General features: G+C 38.2%; 1 protein-coding gene across 3 annotated transcripts in view; it reads right to left on the bottom strand.

Annotated features, from left to right (window-relative positions):
- LOC131962924 (guanine nucleotide-binding protein G(s) subunit alpha-like) overlaps positions 1-23,254 on the bottom strand; it is a 38,828-nt gene extending 15,574 nt beyond the window's left edge. Inside the window, exons 1-7 of one of the 3 annotated variants that reach the window (XM_059328042.1) lie at positions 21,995-23,254; positions 21,668-21,950; positions 19,251-19,323; positions 15,255-15,309; positions 14,698-14,817; positions 13,793-13,894; positions 7,368-7,465 (exon numbers count right to left, since the gene is read on the bottom strand). In XM_059328042.1, coding sequence (XP_059184025.1) covers positions 7,368-7,465; positions 13,793-13,894; positions 14,698-14,817; positions 15,255-15,309; positions 19,251-19,323; positions 21,668-21,806 — 587 coding nt within the window. In that variant the 5' untranslated portion in view covers positions 21,807-21,950; positions 21,995-23,254. Of the gene's footprint in view, positions 1-7,367; positions 7,466-13,792; positions 13,895-14,697; positions 14,818-15,254; positions 15,310-19,250; positions 19,324-21,667 lie in introns of all 3 variants that reach the window. The other 2 variants (XM_059328033.1, XM_059328050.1) reach the window with 2 other exon arrangements.
- Positions 23,255-23,676: the final 422 nt, after the last annotated feature.

Below are 23,676 nucleotides of genomic sequence, written 5' to 3' on the forward strand. Positions count from 1 at the left end.
ATCAGTTTGTCTTTTCTCATCCCTCTCTCTCTTCCCCTTCACTCCCTACATCCTCACGATGAGTCAGAGACTCAATCTGAGCCATTTTCTGTCCCTGCAGAAACACAACTACACATCACAGAGAAAGAGAGAGAGAGAGAGAGAGAGAGAGAGGAGTGGAAGGAGAAGGGAGAGGAGAGAAGGGAGAAAGACGAGGGAGGATGCCGGAGAAGTAAATCAGGGGGACTCCGGCACATTATCGCTGGGACAAGATTTCAGAGAATCGAGGGACAATAAACACCGGCTGGTATCACAGCCAGGCGACACATAGCACAAACCGACAGAGATACCGAGTGAATAAGGACTCAGTCACGTTCCTCCTCTCCTGTTACACAACTTGGTGCGGGAGAGTCCTGCCAAATATGTTCCTTCCATATATTAATCTCTTAAAAAGTTTGAGGTCTTTAATAAAAGCTTCGGGTGAAAAATTACAATCAAGAAAATCCACAGCTTGTTTCCAAATGCTGGGTATATACAACTTTGATTCCTATAGTAAAGTAAAACCGAATTTGCTAATCCTTTTTGACATATATTCATTTGACTGGACAAAGGCAAATTGCTTAGTGTTTCACTAATGCACATTTGTTTTGTTTTCATAAATATAAACTTTGGAATTTGATGCATTCTGATTTTATTTACATTTTACAGTGTCAACATTTCTGAATCAGTGCCCTAATAACAGATAACATATGGTGATTTGTTTCACGAAATACAAATTCACACTATTAAATGTCACAATATAGTGCAAAATAGAGTAGTTATAAGTTTCATAAAAAGTTTCTAGAGTCAATGGTGAGGTCTATAAATTACTTTTTACGTTACATTTTTTTAAGGGTATTTGGGTTTTGGGCCAAAACAAAACAAAGAAAAGCAGCAAATTCATCCATCTGAGTAGCTGGAAGCAATGACTGTTTGGGATTTTGACGTAATGTTAATGAAGGTATTATTATTATTACCTGTAGGGGTTTGCAGTAGAGTACAGTGTGCTGGGATGAGATAATTTTTAAGGCAGCCAAGAAGTTAGCATTGCAGAGGTTCCCTCGACAAAAAGCTAATGGGACTTTTCCACCTTGATGTTGGGTTATGCAGAAAAAAGAAAAAAAATCTAATGTTCAGCAAGATAATCTTCACAGATAAGCATAACTTTTATGATTTTTTTAAGCGTAAATGCAATCACCAGGTGTAAAAAGCTAATGTTAGGCTATAAGCTAACTACACCACATTCACATGATTTCACTGTCATCAAAACTAATCTAACTGTGACATTTAAAAGGGAACATATCATGAAAAACAACAACTACTGTGCACACACATTAAGATATCCGGAGTCATGAGTGAGGTATTTACAGACGGATCTTATGTTGTAGGACAAAACGTCAAGATCTACTCAGCATGTGCAACCTGGTCTCACAGAAATCCGCTTAACTCAAAATCCGTGGAATAGCCACGGAATTGCTCAAATTTCCGTGAAACTGACACGGATTTCGCTACAATGCAAGTTAATGACAGTCATATCCCGTGGCTATTGGTTTGTTCCAAGTCACGTGACTTTCAAGGTCCCGGCGGTCAGAACAAAAAACATGGCGGACAGTTCTCTCATTTTTAGTGAAAAATCAATATTTTGACTTAGTTTCTGCATAAAAATGGATTTTGATCACATTTTTTGTGAGAAATATATGTTTTATTTTCTAAATATTCACTCAGTGAATGTACATAATCACTTTGTGGTGAAGATCTCGCCAGAAAAATATGATTAACTAAATATTAAATATCATTAACTTGCATTGTAGCGAAATCCGTGTCTGTTTCACGGAAATTTGAGCGATTCCGTGGCTATTCCACGGATTTTGAGTTAAGCGAAATCCGTGGCTATTTCACGGATTTCTGTGAGACCATGTTGGCATGTGGTAACAACTGACCTGATGACAGCCATCTAACCAAAAATCCATTGAAAATATTTTATTCACAAAGTTGACAATCACATTTATTTGTCAACCACACTGGATTTTCTCTGAATATTTGTCACGTGACTGTTGGTCTCAGTGGACTCAATTATGGCTTTCCAGTTGCGCCAAGGATAGCAGAATTGAATGTTGTTTTCAGGATCTGGTTAGTGGTTTATTTTTAACAAGACTTTAAATAAGACATGTAGGATAAAATTCTTTTGAAATTTGATTTAGTTACTTTTCCTGATGGAAGCATTCAGAGTGTCGTGAATGTTGAAAATCTGACAATAATACCAATTTTATAGTTTCTGTCTATAAGACATTACGTAATTTGCCGCTTTGCAAACAGGGGCTTAAATAATTAATTTCTTATAGGTGAATTCAATCATTGACTGAAAAGTGATTATATGTCAAATATCTAAACATAATAAAAATACAAAAATAGAGCTTTTTAAGACTTTAATTTACAAAAGAAATAATTTCTTCTCGGGATTTCAGGAGTGATTTACAATCAGAGGAAAAGGACAAAGTTTGCAACTGTACGGTCTCTGTATGGATGAAACAACAGAAACCTGACAAACAGACAAAACAAACCATTTCGTCTCAGTCCTGTTGGGGGACACAGTCATGTTGTTTGGACTTTTTGAATTTTAATTGACTACAGTCGACCGAACACAACACATCCACATGTAATCAAGGACAAAAACATCCTTGCAAACAAAGTGTGTGACCATATAAGGTGTCAGGAAGTGTTGATAAAAACAAAAAAAAACATCATAGAGGAGCATGACGGAGCAGAAACACCGTCAGGGAAGCTTCGGTGACTTCCTCGTCATCAGACAGAGACAACAAAGCATCAACGCCCCGTCAACTTCTTCTTCCCTTTTTTATTTTTATCATGACGTGAATCAGATGATATAATTTGTGTTTTTTAAAAGAGAGAGCGGCGGTGGTGTACAGGGTGGCCCTGACTTTTCCCGCACTGATCCAGGGTTGACATTTTCATTTAATGCTAACAACCTTCATCAATAATGCTGAAGTTGTCTCTCTCCTAACACACTCGCTCATTCTTTCTCCTTCTGCAGCCTGCCTGGGTTAAAAATAGCTCTCCCCTCTCTCTTTCTCTGCTTCTCCGTTTACATAAGCACACAGAGGGGGGAGGGGAGCACTTCCGGTCTGGCCACCCAGCCCAGCATCTGATCCATAACACTGGGGCTGCTGGGTGTGGGAGAAAGGAGAGGAGGGAGGAGAGGAGAGGAGAGGAGAGGAGAGGAGAGGAGAGGAGAGGAGAGGAGAGGAGAGGAGAGATCCCGCAATGCAGGGAAGCCCTCTTTTTCTCCATTTCAATCCGTCTCTTCAATCGTTTCTCCTTTTCAAATGTTCTGTCTCTCCGTTAGCTCAGAACTCTCTCAGTCCTCAATCACATTTCTTACCAGAATGGTTTGTCTGGATCATTTTGCTGAGGGTTCACCCACATCCCGGCAAAAAGTAAATCGATAAAAAAAACGGTGGCCATACACGGAGTATAAGTGACAAGTACTTGCTACTTTATTCTACAACTCTGCTAAATTTTAGAGGGAAGTTTTCTACTTTATTTTACTACATTTAGTGTGATAAAAGTATAATATATTGTTTGAGATCATACCAGTGGTTTCCGATCTTTTTGTGCATCATTTGTGTGGTATAACTTTTTCAACACTCATTAATCATCTCACAACTGCTGAGATCTATCTTGTGACTGTTCGGAGAGACCCGAAACTCTAGGTTGGGAACAACTGGACTAAACTTCCTAATTTTACATAAAGTTGTTAAATAAGCTCCAATTCCACCAGCTGCAAAAGTGTAAAGTTCCTTACAAACTGACAGATCCATATTTTTTTTTGCAGAATAAGTACTTTTACCTTTGATACTTTAAGCACATTTTACTGTTAATATTATCAATACTTTCTCTTCAGTAGGAATTTGAATGGATCAATTATTTTTTGCTGCTCTACTCTACTGCCCTTACTTTTTAACTACACAATGTTTGACTTGTGCTTTTTATTATTTTATCTCTTTTTTTTTTATTTATCCTGCTGTATCTTCCCTGTTTTAATTGACTGTTTTTATTGTTTTCAATTGTGTCTTGCTGTTTTTAATGTGTATGTAAAGCACTTTGAATTACCTTGTGTTGAATTGTGCTATACAAATAAACTTGCCTTGCCTTGCCTTGCCTAGCCTATTTTAATTAGAGGATCTAAGTCAGGGGTGTCAAACTCTGGCCCGTGGGCCAAATTTGGCCCGCAGTGTAATTTTATTTGGCCCACGAGCCAATATCAAATTATTATATTATTATTGTACTATAAAAGCTGACCCGCCGGTATTATACAGCGCATTTACCGCTAATACTAGATTTATTATTGTTATTTTATTTTTAAATGTATTAACCTGTTGAAAAACTTTATTTTGATATTTAAATCAGAAGGATGCAAATAGAAAAGAGGCATACGATTTTTATTTAATTTTTATTTAATAAATTCATGACATTGATGTGTTTTTTATAGGAAATTTTAATTTGCATGTCTGCACTATTTAGTTATATATTGTATGTTTATAATCGTTGCTGGTTCCATATTTAATGTTAAAGCAAAACATGTTTGGTATATATTAAAAGGTTTATTTGTTCATTGTTGGCCCGCGATTTTATTCAAGTTTTAAATTTTGGCCCATTGTGTATTTGAGTTTGACACCCCTGATCTAAGTACTTCCACCACTGCAAAGAGGTACATGTGCCAAAAAAAAAGCCCAAGTACCTCACACATGCATGTCGATGCACCAGCACATACTGTACACAAACACACGCACACATGTGAGAGAGTCAGCGAGCCTCCGCCCTCCAAGAGCTCTCGCTTCATGTGACCACTGCATGCTTTATAACAGAGGCAGAACTGACTGAGATCAAAAGGCGGATAAGAAAAAAAATACCAGAAAGACAGAAAGAAAGAGTTTGGAAAGAGACGAGAGAGAGCTCTTTTTGGGTAAAAAATAACTTTGTGACAAAATGTTTCTACACAAGCAATGGAAACACTCAAGAATCAGCAAGGCTAGGACAAAATCCCTCTCACTGTCATCGACCAGGGACACACACACACAAACAGAAGTCAGCACAATGTAGTGCAACTTTACAGCTGTTCAACACAAAGCACAATGATCTGCCATCAAGCACCACAAATTATTAACCCATTGACGCCTAAAACTTCCTGTAAAACCTCTGGCCGATTTTAAAATCAGCCCCTAAAACCTGAAGTTTTTCTGGAAATTCAACAGAAGTGTCAACGATTCTACTAAATAATAGATTTTTCAGCCTCTGTAGCAGATAGAAATGAAATTCAAAATCTATTTGAGAGCTTATACAAATACTACAAAACGACGTTTCCGCTTTCCAGGCTTCAATGGGTTAAAGTCTGATAATAATCTTATCCACAATAAATCTCATGAAAAGAACAAACCATCGTTCAATGGGATCACACCAGCTGCAACGCCAAACCAGGCAAGATTCATAAGTGGAGGGGGGCTAATGGCCCCTTGCCTACTTAATACCCCATATTTCCGGCGCCGTTGCTCGGACCTCACCCTGCTTTGATGTCAGCTACACACCTGTAGAGTTTGACAACTGCATCTTGCAGTGTTTTCAGGCCAGGGGCAAAAAGTTGGAGGGACAAATTTGGACCTGAAGAAGGTGCAAGATGTAAACTCAGGGGATCACCAAGTTATTACAGTTCCTCCATAGGGGGGCTAGAACCTGTTAAACAAATTTAATGGCAGTCAATCTTTCAATTGTTGAGATATTTCAGTGTGAACAATAGCCACAAATGTGCGTCATTAGGAATCTTCAGTAGGATTAGGATTGTTAGGCAGAAGACCAAAAGATTTAAGGCCCTTTCATAGTGCGGTCCCGCAAATGTCCCACTATATTGCCGTAATGATTTGTGCCGGCTTTTCGCCTAGTGCATGCATGGTGATCCCACAAAGGCGTGATATTCAGGACGATTCATAGTGCAGTCCAGCGTCTCAGAACAAGGTGGGAGGAGACGATAGTAACAGAACAGCAGCACTAAGTATATAATAAGCAGCAGCGGGTAATTTCAAAACAATGATGGTGGAAGAACTGAACGTTGTGCTGTATAGATACTGCATACTCAGGCAAAGATGTTCTGCATTTTGATTAACATGTTTGTGCGTAGGGGTGGGCGATATGGCCCTAAAAGAATATCAGGATATTTCAGGCTATTTTTGCGATAACGATATTCTTGACGATATTACGAAATACGTAAAAAGATTGAGAAAATATGATTTTTTTCTTTAGTCTGTATAAATAAATAAAAATCTAAAATGTAGTGTGAAGTGCAAATCTCAACAGGGGTTTCGGGGGCATATTTTAATGACATTCTGTAAAGGAGAATAAAGGTTGTTGTATGTTTTATTTAAGGCATCTCATTTTGACAGTCTTCTTGTAAGTTCTGTGGTGGATTCTGTTAACACACTGTGCTCTTATTTTGAAAGCTGCATGTGTTTAGCAACAGAGAGTGAGTAGCTTTTTGTGATTAAAACAACTTTAATTGTTAGCTAATGTTAACCTCATGCCACTACATCAAGAAGTAGGAATGTTGCCAATATCATGATATGCATTTTTTTTAACCATAAAAAAAATATACCGATATTATCGTGAACGATACGATATGGCACACCCCTATTTGTGCGGCTCGCTTGTTTCCCTGTTACCCAGATGTTTGTCGCACAAATAATACGTAGTTAGATGTCACACGCGATGCCAAATAATCCGCCTTGCCGGGATAGTCGATTCATAGTGGTCCTGCTTCCAACAGTCCCACCAGTTCTACGCCTCTGTGACTACCTCTGAAGGCATTACAGAGCCTGACACTTTACAGAGCCTGGTACTTTACAGAGCCTGGCACTTTCATAGAAAAGGTGAGACCAGTATGAAAGGGCCTTGAGACTGACAAACCAAACCAACGTTGCAATTCTTAGTATTAAAAAGTATTTAAAGCACATCAGTGACCTACACCGTTACACTGGATGGCATTTTTCATCCAGACATTTTTATTACTAAAGTGGCCACTAGTTTATTCTCTATGTTCTGAAACACTACGCACCAGTTAGAACAGACTCACTGTGTAGGTAACGCAGCATTCATTGTCACCTCATGAACTTTGACACTTTGCACTCTCAGTAACCACACGCCAAAAAGACCACAGTGCGAGTATACAGCATGTGTGTGAACTGAAGAGTCACAGAGAGCAAAAGGGAGCATGTGTTTGTGTCTGCCTCCACTTTGAAATATATGTACTGTTAATTGCAAGCGTATGTTTGAAAGGGACTTACTACTGTGCGCAGTCGATGAGCTGATATTCGTTGGACCTTTCCCAGCAGGCCCGCACACCCTCGTCCTGCCAGAGGATCTTTGCATGGTCATAAAACTCCTGGAAAGAGAAAGAGGGGTCTGGATCAACGGCATACCACAACTAGAAATAACTGCGAGTCAGGCTCTCGTTTTAGGATCCCTGAAATAAAGACATGATATCACAAAAAGAGTAAAAGGGAAAGAGAGTGTGTGAGGAAAACAAGAAGCTAATATATACATTCTTAATAGAAGTGAAGGGAAGGGACCCACTGAAGATGATACAAAGTTCGTCCCCTTGCCCGGAGCTTTAAAAATCACAGGAGTCCTAGTGAGAAAGCGAAGGCTGCTTATTTGCATAACATTTGCTAAATGAACAATCTACCTGCTCACAGTGCAAGGTGAGAAGAGGAAAATCTTCCAGTGGATTTAATGGATTTGTAAATCAAGAAAAAATTATCAGCAAATATTTTGATAATTGAATATTTGTATTTTTCAGCTAAAAGGCCAAACATTTTCTGGTTCCAGTTTCTCATATGTCATGTCTTGATGCTTTTGTTTGTCTTCTGTACTGTTGGTCGGAAAACAGAAAAATCAAGTATCTCAATAAGTCACTTTGGGCTGTGTGAACTTTTAAGGAGGTGTTTGTCACTATTTTCTTATTTCAGAGAAAAAAAAGATTTTTGTTGAGTAAACAATGAGAATATTAAAGTGGCTTTTCATGGAATTCAGGGTTTATCGATTGCCTGCACAAGCAGCTCTCAGCGTGACTGTGACTGAGCTGCCCGCTAGCAGCTAACATCTCTAATTCCACCGCGAACAGTCCTTAAAACGGCAGCAGTGAGGACAGAGCTAGCAGTGTAATCTGAAGGGGAACTTTTTAATGTAATTTACGGTCTACTGCGATATTAATGTTCTGAATGTCTACAGCCTTGTGTCGAGTTGCAGCCTTAGAGAGATGAAAAGAAAAGAAGAGAGACATAGTGTTGAAAAGTTGTTCACGATCAGACATAAACTGAATGCAGCACACAACAAATGATCAACTTCACACATTGGTGGATACTAATGTAGGAAAAAGTTGTTGCTGGTTGGTATCTTTAGTTGATATCCGTGTCCCTGGCTTTAGCCCATGTTTCCCGTCGGACTCTCGATGGGTGAAAACGTTTAAGGACAGATGGAGGGAGGCAGTGATACTGCCTGGCTTAGTGTAGTTGAAGGCTGGCTGGGAGAGGAGCAGCAGATGAGCGGGCTCTGACAGAGGCAGGAAACAGAACAGTTCACCGAGTTCATGAAGAAACGGAGAGCTTTGTACGGACACAAGGCTCGGCTGTCACTAAACAGGGGCCTATCTCTTCACTACGATCTGCAGTGGGTCACATACAACGCGGACAAGCACAAATAAGCCATTATGAGCCATAGCGATATACTGCATGTCCTTAAAAATACTTGACTGAGAATAGGCAGGTTCTGCAGTGGCCACCATGTTACTGACGGATATACACAAGTTGTTAAAAGTAGATGTGGCTGAGGAGGATAAATTGGATGAGGTCTGATTAAATCTAGCAGTGGGTCAGTTATTTCTTACCAAGTCGAAGTAGAAAACTGTAGAACATGTACATTTACCGATTATCACCGACACCGTTAAGTACCTTCATTTGCACAAAAGTAACACATAAGGTGTAGGCTTCTGGTTTGCAGACAGTAGTGTAGCAGAAAAGTTCAAGGAAATGCGAGTTGATAAATGGGTTCTTTCAGATTCTAGCAAAATTTAGCCACACATCCGCCTTTTTCACCAAAGCAGTTCCAGGGCCGGTTTGGAGCCCAATCTTTTTTTTTTGTTGTTTTAAAGATATTTTTTGGGCATTTTGTAGCTTTTATTGAGAGAGAGAGATATTGAGAGTGAAAGGGGGAGACAGAGGGGAAGGCATGCGGGAAAGGGCTCCGAGCCGGATTCGAACCCGGGCCGCCCGCTTACGAGGACTGGGCCGGTGCCCAATCTTGAACCAGTTCTTTGCTTTTTGCTTTTACTGGTTCCTGAGCGGCAGCAACTCTTTGCTAATCTTGAACCACGAACCAACATGTCAGGGGCTGGGGGCGGGGCTATCTGACCAACGACAGACCAACTAAAATGTGTATCATTAATTTGTTTGATTTGTTTAACTGCATTGTGATTGATACGGGCGAGCGCTAACAGGCTAATTAGTGGACTACCGTTAGTTTACAAAAATTTCAACATTAACATCTTACGTTGAGTGTTAAGAAGGTAATCTCCGTCTATAGTGATCAAGACGAGCAGCACAGATGTGTTGTACATGTCGTGTTTGGATGCCAATGCAGGCTTGCAAAGCCAGGAGCAACATTTGTAAAGAGACAATGTAGTAGTAGTCATCAGTTGGTGTTATTATACTTGCAGAGAGGGCGGAGACTTATACAAACATCAACAGTGATATGTGGCTGTAGAGCGAACAGGTTCTGAGACGGTTCGCAAGTTGAACCAACTGTGAACCAGCTCCAGCTCAGGAAAATATCTAGATTTGAGTTGGTCGTACAGGGGTAAAAGAGTACCGACCAAGGTTATAATAGTTTTGGATTTTTCATTAGTTTTAGTTTTAATTTCGTTGTCATTTTTTGTTTTCAAATTCAGTTAGTTTTAATTAGTTTTCAGAGTGAGTTTGCTAGTTTTAATTAGTTTTTATTTTTTGTAAAATGCTTAGTTTTAGTTTAGTTTTTATTAGTTTTCGTGTTCGTTTTAGTTTTTTGTAATGGGGTATTTGTTGGGCGCCAGATTCAATAAGGTCACAATAAATGTTTCCTTTATTCCCTTTGTCTGATCAATCTCAGCCCAAAGTTTATTAAGTCACAAAACCAGATAGATGAAATAGATTTCATATCAACCAAAAAGGTTTACGTATGAAAGAAGTTGACAAAGACGAAAATTAAGGACATTTTCGCTATAATTTTAGTTAGTTTTAGGTAGTTTTGTAACCACAAAATACAGTTTCAGTTAGTTATGGTTTTTTTAAAAACTCTCATTTTTATTTTTATTTCAGTTAACGAAAATGTTGTTTCAGTTCTAGTTTTCGTTATTACGTTAGTTTTCGTTAACTATAATAACCTTGGTACCGACTAGATAAAAAAGTTTCTGTGGTAATTTATTTATAGACTAAAAAAATTATTACCCTGGAAGAGCCAGACTAAAACTGGGAAAAGGGAAAAAATATATAAAACACAAGTTAGCCATGCGCAAAAGCATTCCCTACTTTATCATCTATTTTCCTCTAAACTGGACCATGATTTACCAAATAAACATTATGCTGTACTGCAGAAGACTTGAATTAGCCATTGAGACCATAAACTCTTTAGGAAAATGTTTACTGAGGTAATAAATCAAGTGAGATGTAGGGTCATTTTCTTATAGACTTCTGCAGCTTTAGTAATAATTAAAATTGGCTATAATAAAAATATTGCAAGAGAGTTTTATGTATAAAAGGTAAATCAAATGATTCATTCAGTTCATGAAGATGGTCGTCAGCTGCCGAAGAGAACAAATGAAAATAATTTCTTTTTCATCTTATAGAAAAAAATAAAACCACCAAACTATCAGATTTATAACAGACAGACATAAAAAAGGGAGGGAATAATCAGGATCAGAGGTCAACAAGGTCAACTTCAGGCTTTCTACCACTTTCTCTTTTAAGTTTTTTTTTCCTATAATAAAGTTTATAACGGGCTACATGTAAAATTCAGAGGGGAAAAAAAGCTATTTCATGATGCCTCTCATGGCGGTTGAGCAGCTCTATGAAGAGTTTAAGAATAGGAGTAGCTGTGACCCAAGCATAGACCTACTTTGAGATCCTGTGTGAAAACAGACAGCGTTCTAAAAGACCTGCTGCAGAAATATATGATTTACTTTGAATTAAACAATATGATTACATTTACGCTGACAAAAGGGTATTCTGAGTTATCTACCAGGTGACTTATTAGAGATATCATGTCACTTATATTGTATGTAGAGCTTGATTTGTTAAAATTTAAATTATTGTAGCATTTTTGAATGAGATATAAAACATTTTCAGGATAAATCTCACTCTTTTCAACTCTTTAGACCAGGGAAATGCATTTAAAGAAATGTTGAAGGCTCTGCTACAGTATGAAGTGGGTTGAGAGTGTCTTTGTTTATACAACAGCTACTTCATGTCTGTTCGTTCATGTCTGTTGTTGCCATTAATGAGGTTTCTCCAATCCTGACTTTCTCCTGATCCAAATGAAGGATTTTCAAGATCAGACAGATATGTTGTAGAAACTGTAAAGCATGTGCAGCTTTCATACAGCTTTTTAGGAGTAAAATTTAAGCACTTTTAAGGTTACTACACAGAAAACGTAATTTTGTTTATTTTACCAGCTGTTCATAATAACTTTTCTAATGTTATGTTTAGATTGTGTTAATCTAATACTAGATATCAATAGAGGACTTACCTAGCGAGGAGTTAGTGAACACAACTTTCCTGTTTTTGGATCTTTTACGGTGTCAAAGCCTTTAAATCAGTTTTAAAAACTGATTGGACAGATTGAACACAGGTTTATGGTGAAAATCAAGCATTTAAAAAAAAAAAAAAAATTTAAAAAAAAAGTATTTTACAAACTTTTAAGACGTTGTACGAATCCTCCTTGTGAGGAAAATTTATATTTTTTAAGTATAAGAGAAAATCAAATTGAGATGTCACTGTACTGTAAAAGGTGGGCATGGCAGCAATCGGTCTGACAATACTTTTTTTTATCTTCCATCAAGGCGTGATCCATTTCATCATTAACATTTTCAGGAAAAAAAACCCATATTTTTTGAGAATATTAACTGGATTACTGATTAGAAACGGAGCTTGAAAGGAAATCAAGACTTTGGAGATTCAATCCAGGCCTTGTGCTTATTTTCTCTCCCTCCTCTGCTAAAGGCAGAGTCAACCAGTCCAACTGGTTTCCAGTAGGCCCTAAGGCCAGGCGAGGGGGAGCGGGCTGAGGAGGAGGAGGAGGAGGAGGAGGAGGAGAGGCTGAGCCTATAAAATACTTTTCTGCTGTATTCTCTTTCTCGAACAACCACCCATTCACTTCAACGGGCAGAATTGGAAACCAAACCTTTTGCTGCTGGGAACAGATTCTTCATCAAACGCTGACCAGCCAATCACTGTTTAAAATAACAAATGTAGCCCTGCTGATAATCTGCACACCACACATGACACACTGTTCCACTGGTCTTTCAGTGGAAGTGACTGCCTGAGGGAAGGGTCAGCTTGAGATAGGCCCGCATAATAAATTTGCCACGAAGTTACAGAGACAATATCAGGAGACTTCCTTTTGCTTACACACAAATACACGCACTCTTCACTGGAAACTCAGCTGCTAAAAACAAATCGACACTGTGGAAATGACCAGCTTACACACTGAAGCTATCGTGATGGAAAAAAACAGGGAGAACATAGTGTTCTTCTGCCTCCACATGTAACCCATGCTATTTAACAAATAGCTATTTACTTTCTAATATTGTATCTTAGAAGGTAGATAAATCATTTTTTGTAGTTTCTGTCTACATATTTTTTAAATGTTTGCTCCACTGATTAATTAAAATGACACATCGTTCTATAAATGTGTGAAATATTTAAATCTGCAAACACTTTTTAAACCATCACATCAAATCACAAAAAATCTAAATGTACTTTGCATGATTTTAAATAAATTTCCTGCCAAATCAAACAAGGTGAAAAGCCTTTGATTTGAATATCTTGATTAGAATTTAAATCAATTCAACACAGTTTGATTTATTGGGGTTTTGAACTGCTGGTCATGATCTTTTATTGACACTGAAGTTTACCAAAATTCACAACATTTTAATTATTTATATCATTATGTATGTATGTATGTGTATATATATATATATATATATATACATACACACAGGTATATATATGTGTCTGCGTACGTATGTACATACATATATATATATGTATATATATGTACACACACATACACACATATATATATAATTCAGTTTTATAAGACAGTGACAGAGAGAACGGAAGGGTGGCTAGGACTCTTAGTGACAACATTTTATTTTTGAAACATAGAGCTGCATCCCTTTTTTCACATTTTCTAAAGCCCAACATACATATTCAGATGTCTGCTCTTATTCAACCAACAGTCCAAAACCCCAAAATGTAAACGTTTCAATGTTACCCAACAGAAAAAAGAAGAAAACCACCACATTTAAGAAACAGGAAACTAAAGATTTTTGCTCTAAAATGGCGTAAATGTTTAATAAATCATCAGTCACAGATAATTTCAGCTGAGGATTGATTATTCAACTGATTGTTTCAGCTCATTCGGAAAGTTTTATCATGATTTGCTATGGTCTTATTACCATGTCTGACATTGCAGCGAATCTCTGAATGGCGGCCGGGAGCAGACTGGAGCTCAGGGGGGAATCCCTCTGAGCCTCTGTGTTTCTGGAGGACAGGTCCCTCTAGACACATTTAGGGTTATTACAGACAATCAGTGTTAATAGGCAGTGCGGATCTCTCAGGTGAGAGGCTCATTCAATTGACAGCCTCCCAAGCGGAAGCACACCTGCTAATTACTGAATCACTGCGCAAACACACCGGGCGGACTCATAAAGGCTGCTGTGGGAGGCACCGCGCTCACCTGACAGCACACCTTGTCAGAGGACCTGCTAGGCAGGCTGAATCTCATACTCCACAACGTTTAATAGCAGTTATAATAAGACGCTGAGACCAATTTCATAACAAAACATCTATAAATAAACATAAGCTTGATATCTCACAAGGAAAATAGGGCAAAGAGAAACCAGACTGTGATTCAGATTTACAACTGTTTTAGAAAATGTAATTAAGTTTGGGGCTGCAACTGATTAAGGATTATTTTTATTATCAATCAATGTTCCAATTATTTTCATAAACAGATCTTATGGTCTATTTAATGTAAAAACAAAAATGTGTAAATGCATGTAATATACTGTTTGGTCCGACCAACAGTCCAAAAATCGAAACATAATCAGTTAAATATCATAGATGAAACCAGAGCAGTTCGGTTTTAAAAACATTAAGTAAAATATTTGTTGATTTGAAAAATGATTGCCAAACATTCCCTCTGGTATTATGACATAATACTTTGATGATATCAAGCTCCAGATAACTTTTGACTCAGAGGTTTTTAGTATAAATTGGGATTTTCAGTTGAAAGAAGCAGACAAACTAATGCAGAAGTCAGAGAGTCAATATTTCCTGAGGAGGTAAAGTTGCAACTTACCGAGGGAAACTCAAAATCCTTCTGGCTTGCTTGGTTCAGGACATAATCGATTCGGCATTTGTTTGCAGGACAGGCTAACTGGCATGGCGGTGTGAGCGTAGTCATGGCAGCCACAATTGTCTGGATGGAGGGAACAGAAGAAAAAAAGTGATAAATCAAAAATGTTTAATAAAAAACTACAGCAAGGTCAGTATTCAACCATTTTTTTGGTTCACATTTACGCTCCCTTGCATCTACAAAACATAAAGAGCTTAATTTCAATGAGGTACATGTTAATTTTAAAGACAACATGTTTCCTTAAGTCCATTATTTCCTTTTTATTGTCCTATAATAACCTAAAAGCATTTAAAGTCAGTTTTTAAGTAAAGTTACTCTGCTGCCTGTACAACATCAGTATTAATTTGTTATAACTCTGAGGCAAATAGAGTTATAGATTCTGGACTTTTCTCTTAATGCTCAGTTTTGGTACGTCCTTATCAAGCCCTAAATGTATGTTAGGGTGGTAGGAAAAGGGTTATAAAAATAAAAAAAATCGGTTTAAAAGATGAGTTTCTTACCTCTATAGCTTCTTTAATGTTGTTTTTTATATCATGAATTTTCTGTTTTTTCTCCCTGTGAAGGACAAAGAAAGGTTCATGTTATTTTGTTCTACACAAAAGCATATGTTGCAATAATGAAATATTATAACATCGAGTCATGGATGTTAAAGTAGGACTGCAAAATAAACAAAACTTTATCGGAATGGCAATATGGACTGGTTCAATATTCAAATTGCAGGAGGTGCAATATTTGTTGAAGGCAAAATACCATTACACTGTGGTCCAAATCTTTGTTTGGTAGGAAAATCACACCATGATCATTTAAATACATTTTTCAATGAATATGAGAATAATGATGCAAAAACAAATGTTCCCTCAAATATTGTGAATCATATTGCATTTGCAATATCAGTCAAAAATAATCACAATTAGTTTTTTAGTCAATACAGTCCATCACTTTGCTTAAATGCTAATAAAAACTCTTATTAATATTTCCAACTTATGGTTCCATGGGGATCCATTAGTTGGAAATCAAAAATGGAGACCATACCTATACAAGCAAAAACATTTAAAACAAAACAAAAACGGAAATATAAAGCAAACAAATAAATTGCAGATTTTGTTTCTTCTGTGTTAAAGCCAGTGTGTGTTGGTAGGAATCTGCTGTGTAACATAAACTTCTCTTTGTCAGCCTGGAGGTGAATTATATCCGACATCAGTATTATGGCTGCAGATGCACAGATACCTTCATTTTGCTGACCAGGTGCAACTCCTGAATTCTGTGTTCTTGCTGATACCAAATGAGAACAGCAGCAGAACGTGTCTTAATTTTGGCAATGACATTTATTAAACAGTAAACAGCAGAGTGGGGGAGTAGAGGACAACACGGACTGAACATTTGAAGGTGTTTTTAAGTCCAATATTAACTACAACCTACCGTGAGCACAGAGCAGAACCAAAAGTATTGGCTAATACAACGATATGCTCCATATTTTGTCCGTTTATTGTTGGAAAGACAAACACAAACACACAAAGCATGGCACTCAAGTTTATGCAATCTGTGGGCTTCGCTGATAGCAGTAGTAAAGGTCTAACGTCACACAGGTCTTTCAGAAACCAGACAAAAGACAAGTTTGACAATTGAAAGTTCCCAAATGAAACAATCTTGGAGCTGCTTACACAGTCAGATACCTGCATGGTTCTGAACCTGCTTCTGAATGACCCAATGCAACACAGAACACGGCATGTGCACTGTCACGTTTGAGTGCACTGTGCAATATATTCTGTTGACATTGTAGCAGCCTGCAACCCTCACGTTGAGCACAGGGATTTCAAATTAAAAGTATGTATGAATGTGATCGAATTGACTGGTTCAGTTTCCCTGCTGCTAATGAAACTTCACTCTGGACTCAGGATGTTGTGGAGGACAACAAAGTTTCAGCCTTGAAATTTTCTCAGGGCAACTCTCTCTTACAATCTTTACGTTGTAAAACATGAATTAAAAACAGAAAGCATCAAAATTAACAATTTATAGTTTAGATTTCCAAAAGATTATCAGTTTTAACATGAAAAATACAGTCTTTTGACAGTCGCAAATTATCACATTCTGTTTCATTTATGTTTTGGACAACATCCCTACGTTTATGGAATTCAGGTTGTGGATTGTGAGCATTTTTAATTCTCTATTATTATTATTATTATTATTATTATTATTATTGGTGATACCGGCAAGATATTTACAATGTAAATATCAATTTCAATATCAATTAAAGTGTTTCTGAGCTGAAAATCGGTGCTTTCTGGAGATAATTAAAACTTTAGATAAACTGTAAATAATCATGATCATATTCAGCCCCCCGCGACCCGAGTGCGGATAATCAGTTAACGGTAATGAATGAATGAATGAATATTCAGTTTTTATATGATATAAAACTAAGAAAGGCAGGAAATATTCACAGTTGAGAGGCTGAAACATTTTAGCACAAAAAAATGACTTCCATGATTTATCTATAATCAAAACAGTTGGTGGTTTGGTTTATTTTTCTGTCAATCGACTGATTGATCAGTTAATTGCTTCACCTCTAGAGAAAACAAGACATCTGAGGATGTCACATTGGAACATAACATTGAAAAAGTAATCCCCAGCTTAATCAATAATGAAAATAATCATTACCTGCAGCACTATTTAACAACATGTATTTTTCACAATAAACAGAGATGCTCTAGGATAACACATGGCCTCTGTTCTCTGGTTTCTAGCAACTGGATTAAGTTGTTTTTAAATGTTTTGGTAGTTCTGACTCCACTGCAAAAAGTGAAACCAGTGATCCTGTTTTAAATTTTTATACTACTAAACAAAATGACTGAGAATCATTATCAATCTGATTATTTCCTCAAAGGAAGGAGATGTTTGAGCTTTATAAGAGTGGCCTCAGATAGCTTCAGTTGGATCCATGTCGCTTTAACCCATTGAAGCCTGGACAGCGGATACGTCGTTTTGTAGTATTTGTATAAGCTCTCAAATACTTTTTGAATTTAATTTCTATCTGCTACAGAGGCTGAAAAATCTATTATTTAGTAGAAGCATTGACACTTCTGTTGAATTTCAAGAAAAACTTTTTTAGGGGCTTATTTTAAAATCGCCCAGAGGTTTTACAGGCGTTTCAGGCCTCAATGGGTTAATTCACTCAGATTGACAACAAAAAGAGAAAGACTACATTTCTTACACCTGGACCTCCAAAACAAAACTGAAGAAAAACACTGCCTCTCTCACCCTCATCCCTCCTATAATTCACACCCCATCTTCTCCTCCAGTCCTCATCCTCCTCATCCTCCCTGCACCCAGAGGGGAAACCCAGGAAGGTGAACTCCTCCGGGCTCAAAGAGAGCAACAAACCCCCGGAGCTAAACGCAACTGGGGAGCAACAGCCGACTGCGGATTTGTCACTCCACCAGAGCGCCTGTGTCTGTGAGGAGCATCTGTTCGACATGACCCAAAAATAAGCGCATGATGATGCTCCTACCCTAAAACCCCTTTCTAGGAAACCGATGATTAAGAATAGAAAAATGTGACTATTGTTTCCATTGCATCAACTTGAGACTAAGTTTTAGGAAATTCACAAGACAGGGTGGCCTGAAAACACCCAAGGGCAATGTTTCCACGAAGACCCGAAACAGATAAAGCATTCTTCTTGTGTCGTGCAAACTTTGAGTATTTACTCCAAAACATTACAAAAATCTGCCCAAAACATGTGACTTCATATTGGATAGTTTTTTTTTAAACAATGACAAGAGTCCGTCCCTTCAAGCCAATAGGAATGGTAAAAATTAATATTTGTGTACTAGTAAGGCAATCAGTTGGTTAAAAAGATAATTTTATGCATAGAGATTCATCTTTTTTTCCTTCTTATAATATGTAAAATGAAATATCAAAGTCAAGTTACAAAAGACAGGAATGCAAAAGATAATGGCGAAGTTGGGGGTTGCAGCTAATAAGTTTAATCAGATTTTTGGTCTTTGCTGCTGCTTGTTCAATTAACAGACAGCGCTTTGATTTGATGTCTATAAACTGATTTCACCTCCACTACACTAAAAGAAACGAGGTAATTTCAATTGTCATTTTCAGTGAGCTTGGCATTTCCTGCTTCTTAAGTGACATTACTAATGCCAGGCTGATTTCTGTAACAAGCTCACTACATTGTAAGTAACGTAGATCCGTTTTAGCTAAATACCTACCCTGTTGTCTCAGCAGTAACTGTCACTAAAGAGCATTACAAGCACTTCGATCTTGTGAATGCACCAGTGGTCCTCCTCAGAACATTATCACATTATCAAGGTATTTGGTCAAACGAATATTTTCATATGTGATCATGTTGTGTTTCACGCAATCAATCCTCATTAATCAGTTTCTCACCTTCATTCTGTCTGTATTGGTTTAGTGATGAAATGTGCAGCATGTGAGTGTGATTAACAACAGAGATACAGAATAAAACATGGAGAGGAGCCAACACTTACTCTGCATTGAAGCCATTAACGTGCAATATTCGCATCTGTTTGACTATCGTGCTTTTCCCGGATTCACCGGCCCCTGAAAGCAGAAAGAAGACAGAAAAAGAATTACATTTATTTAGAGTTATACAAAAAAAACTCCTTCAAATATATCAATGAAAAACATCCAGCATGTGGAACCATCAGAAAACCAGTGGTAGTTCCCAACCTTTAGCTTCTGACCCCTAAAAAAAGTTTAGCTGGAGTTCCTTGTCACGTGTTACATGCCAATGAACTGTTAGTAGTTCCACCAAAGCTGACTGTTCGATGTCCAAAGAGGTAAAATTATCCATTATTTCACAAAGTAGCAAAGACAAGAGAAGAGTCCAGTTATATATTTACTGTACACCAAGCGATAAAACGTGTGTATTTTCACTTAAGCAGGAGGTTGAACATAGGACTTTTACTCGTTTATTGTTGTATTGGTACTTTTACTGAACTAAAGGGTCTGACTACTTCTTACACCAATGCTTCCAGGTGTGCAAGCAGATATCAGCATCAGGTTTTTTTGTCTTTAAGCAAAAGTGAGTTGTCTTTAAAGGGATAGTTTTGCTTTTGGAATGAGGTACTTATCCATAGTCAGTGTTTTACTGATGGTATATGGCAGTCGGGACACCTCCAGTTTTGAGAAGCAATGTACTGTTGTGGACAGGGACAGCTAAATGAATATGAAAGCTACCTAAGAAAGAAGGCCCAGCTAGACTCGCATAGCCAGATTTATCTCCAAGATGCTGTGTCAGCGGTGGAGAAAAGGCCTGGCTGCACAAATTATCATACTACTATTGGGGAAAAAACATTTCGGCTTCGATCGCAGAAGTATGGAAAGGGGAGGGAAAATGTTGTATTATAAAGGACCAATGGCAGGCATATACCCACAATCTGCATCCAGTGAGTCAGAAAAAGGTTCACTGAAGCAAAAAATCAATATCAGTTTAGTGTATACAATATTTAAAATATTTTCACTACTTTCTCATGCTGCCAGATGGTCCTTTCCTACAGGGAAGTGAAGTCACTATATCAAGCTTAAAGCCGCCAGAGTTGCTGGTCTACCACTGCATCAATCAGTGAGTTTGTTTGTGTTATTATATGACTTTGGTGAATCCAAACTGCTCCTTTAAAAAACATAAAAGTCACATAATAACACCAACTAACTAACTGATCTAGGCAGAAGTAGACTAGCAACTCCTGTGTTATGACAAAAAGACAAAGTTAAATTAGTCTTTTAACTGTTTTTGTCAGAGGAGACTGGTGGCTTTGCAGAGAGCATAGATAGTGACTGCAGTTCCTCTTTGGAAATACCTGTCCGACAGCACGTTAAAAAAAATCTAAATATACCTTGATATTGAACTGATATTGATTTTCTTTATTGTGGCTGAAATATGCATTGCTGCTGCCCCTGTCCACAGCAGTATATTGCTTCGCTGTTGTGCCATTACTACTGCCTGCTTCACCAAAGTGGTACGTAAAACAGTTTGTATGACACTAACTACGGATATGTGCCTCATACAAACAAACTTTGAAAAAAAGACATGTTAGACTGTCATACATGTCCACAAGGAAAAGAGAAAAGGTCCTGTATGTGTCCTAGCAAAGTGAAAATTAAAGAAGCCAGGTCATAACGTCTCCGAGCCTGGACACAAGGAGCTAGGCTGCAGGCCTGCAATTCAGAGCGTAAGTGAACAAATCTAGGATCAATTACAGATTAGAATGAACAGGACAGTCTTTCAAGGGAAGCTAGTAATCCTAATAGTAATCCTAATTTGCTCTCCGTACTCCAAGAGGCTTGGCAGGATACTAGCCCTGGCCTTGAGCTTCACACTGTATCATGACATGGAGGCCTAGATGATACAGCCAGAAATAGCTTCATCAAATTAAAAATAGTGGAGGTTTTTTGACAAATGATTAGAATATCAATTTCATGAGTAGCTGGCAGTGCGGAGAGGATTTTGCAAAGAAACATAGCATCAAACATGGAGTCTATAGGCCTTAATAACTCAAGGTGAATATACACTACACACACAATTTTTGCTGTTTGCTGTTCTGTCTAAAAACATCTATTGGTCTGGCCTCCCAGCCTGCATGCTGCCTTCACGCAAATGCTGTCCGTCCGTCTGTCTGTCCACCGTCTCTCACATGTTCTGTAATCATGCTCCATAATAGCCCATGAATGCAGCAGACAGGCCTGCTTTTCTGTCCTGTGTCAAGACACTGTGAAACCTGGTGGTGTAGTGACATCATGTCATTGCATCATATACTGATACACAGGTACAATCTGAAACAACAGCTGTATAAAACACGCTCATATTGTTGTTGTGGGTGCAACAAAATGGGCCTTAACTGAACACACACACACACACATTAATGATGAATTTCACAAAACGTACCTAATAGTAGTAGCCGATGAGTCGCCCGGTATATCTGTTTGTCTTTTTGGAGCTGCTTCTCTATCTTTTTGTTGGCTTCCCTCTGTGCCTTCTCCTCATTTCGTTGGTCTTCAGTCTTACTATTGCCAAGACAGCCCATCTTCCCAAAAACCCAGTGTTAGGTTCAGGGGGGAGGCAGGGTGGGTGGTTGGTTGGGTGGGTAGGTAGGTGTAGGGAGGGAGGGTATTGATCAGAAGAAAATCAATCAATCCTAAATTCCTAGACTGACCCAACAGAGGAACACCTGGCTCAAAATGGGTGACATTTATGTTGCCAGATGATGTAAACCTGTTAGGTAGTAGACGGTGGGCTCCACCAGGCTTTGGCACAATATGTATGGATGGATGTGGCTATTTACTGGCAATTTACCAATAAGAGATCACTCAAAAAAAGGGGAGCAGAGCAATGATGCCGCCCTCTCAGACGCTTGATTCTTGTGTTTTTCACTGTAAATCCGCAATGAAGTCATCAACATTGATATGAGAGAGTGGATGTGAAATTTCCAGCCTTGCAATGTACATGAATGAACGTCGGTGGTCCTGTTTCCTTGAACGTGTTTTCAATTTAAACGCTGGCTTTTAAACGTAGATATATTTTCACGGTGTTATGTTTAATTTTCTTAGCAAATGTCTCCTCTGGAGCCCATCTTCGGCAGATATCTCACACTGCCATTCAATTCATTTCCACTCACAATCCTATTTTTCTCGATTTTTTTTTTTTGCCCTTTAAATGTATATTTTTTTTAGGTTATTATTTTTTAGGGGTTGTTTGCAATCCACCTAACCAAAGCACATCAGAGGGCGGGTGGGGAAAAAAATAAAAAATAAAAAATTCCTCTTAAAATGACGGCATGTGAATCATCAGACAACACCGGGGCTTCTTTCTCTATCAAACCCGTCACATTATACACCGTTTTTTGGGAGGAGGAGGGTTGTCGTCGTTGATGTGAGCAACCTTATCAATAATATCCTGTTTTTAGCCGATGTCAAAATTATTTCCTCTCCCCGTCAACAGATGCTGCTGCTTGCTTTTTTCGGAGGGTTTGACCAGACCCAAAAGAAAAGGCCCCTTCTTCGTCCTTTTTCTCTCTGTAACGTTAATTTGTATTTCTCCTCACATTGGAAAGCTTCTCCGCGGTTGTTGGCAGTTGGATGTCCTTGAATAAGACGCGAAATCCAGGTGATATTGGCGGAAAATCCTCTGTTATTTTCCCGTTTGGCGCAGGTACAGCCCGCTGTCAAGTCTCTCAGCTTGTTGTATTCCCTTTGAATCCGTATGGTAGATTATGGTTACATGTGCATGATACATGAACACACCGCGGTGTTTTCAATCACTGGTCCAACGGCGAGACGTTTATCTTCCGCCGCCGAGAGGCCGCGTCTGCTCCGGTGAACCGGTCGGGGAGATGAGAAACGTTTCTTTGCGGTGTTACTCTGAATTATTTTTGCCCCCTTTTTTCTCTGAGAATTGTACATTGAGATAGATAGCGTTGAAGAGGTGGGGTGGGGCAAACGGCTCTCACGGAACCCTGGGAACGAAGAACGGTGGTCAAGCTTCGAGTGACGACAACTTTAACTTCCGGTCCGAACTTTCACAATAAAGTCGTTATGCAAGCTCCATGCCCACTATACAGAAATTCTCTGTGTTGGCTCATGCAGTGGTAAGGACTATCATAAATTAAAAAAAAGTGCCTACATTCTGAGTCAGTAGACTGAATCTGGACTTTTAATCTGATTTGCACATTTGCATCTGACACCTAAATTTGTCATCATTTGTTGTCACTTGTCACCTGCTTACTTGTTATAATAATGTATTTTCTTTAGTCGGTATGTTTTGCTTTGCTATTTTTTGTGTTATACTATATAAAGTATAATAGAAAAATAGCAAAGCATACAGAAGGCAATGATGGGATGTAACTAAATGCACTTCTATTTTAAGTCTTGCATTCAAAATCCTACTTAAGTATATGT

This window comes from Centropristis striata, chromosome 3, assembly GCF_030273125.1.
Source record: "Centropristis striata isolate RG_2023a ecotype Rhode Island chromosome 3, C.striata_1.0, whole genome shotgun sequence".
Taxonomy (NCBI): domain Eukaryota; kingdom Metazoa; phylum Chordata; class Actinopteri; order Perciformes; family Serranidae; genus Centropristis; species Centropristis striata.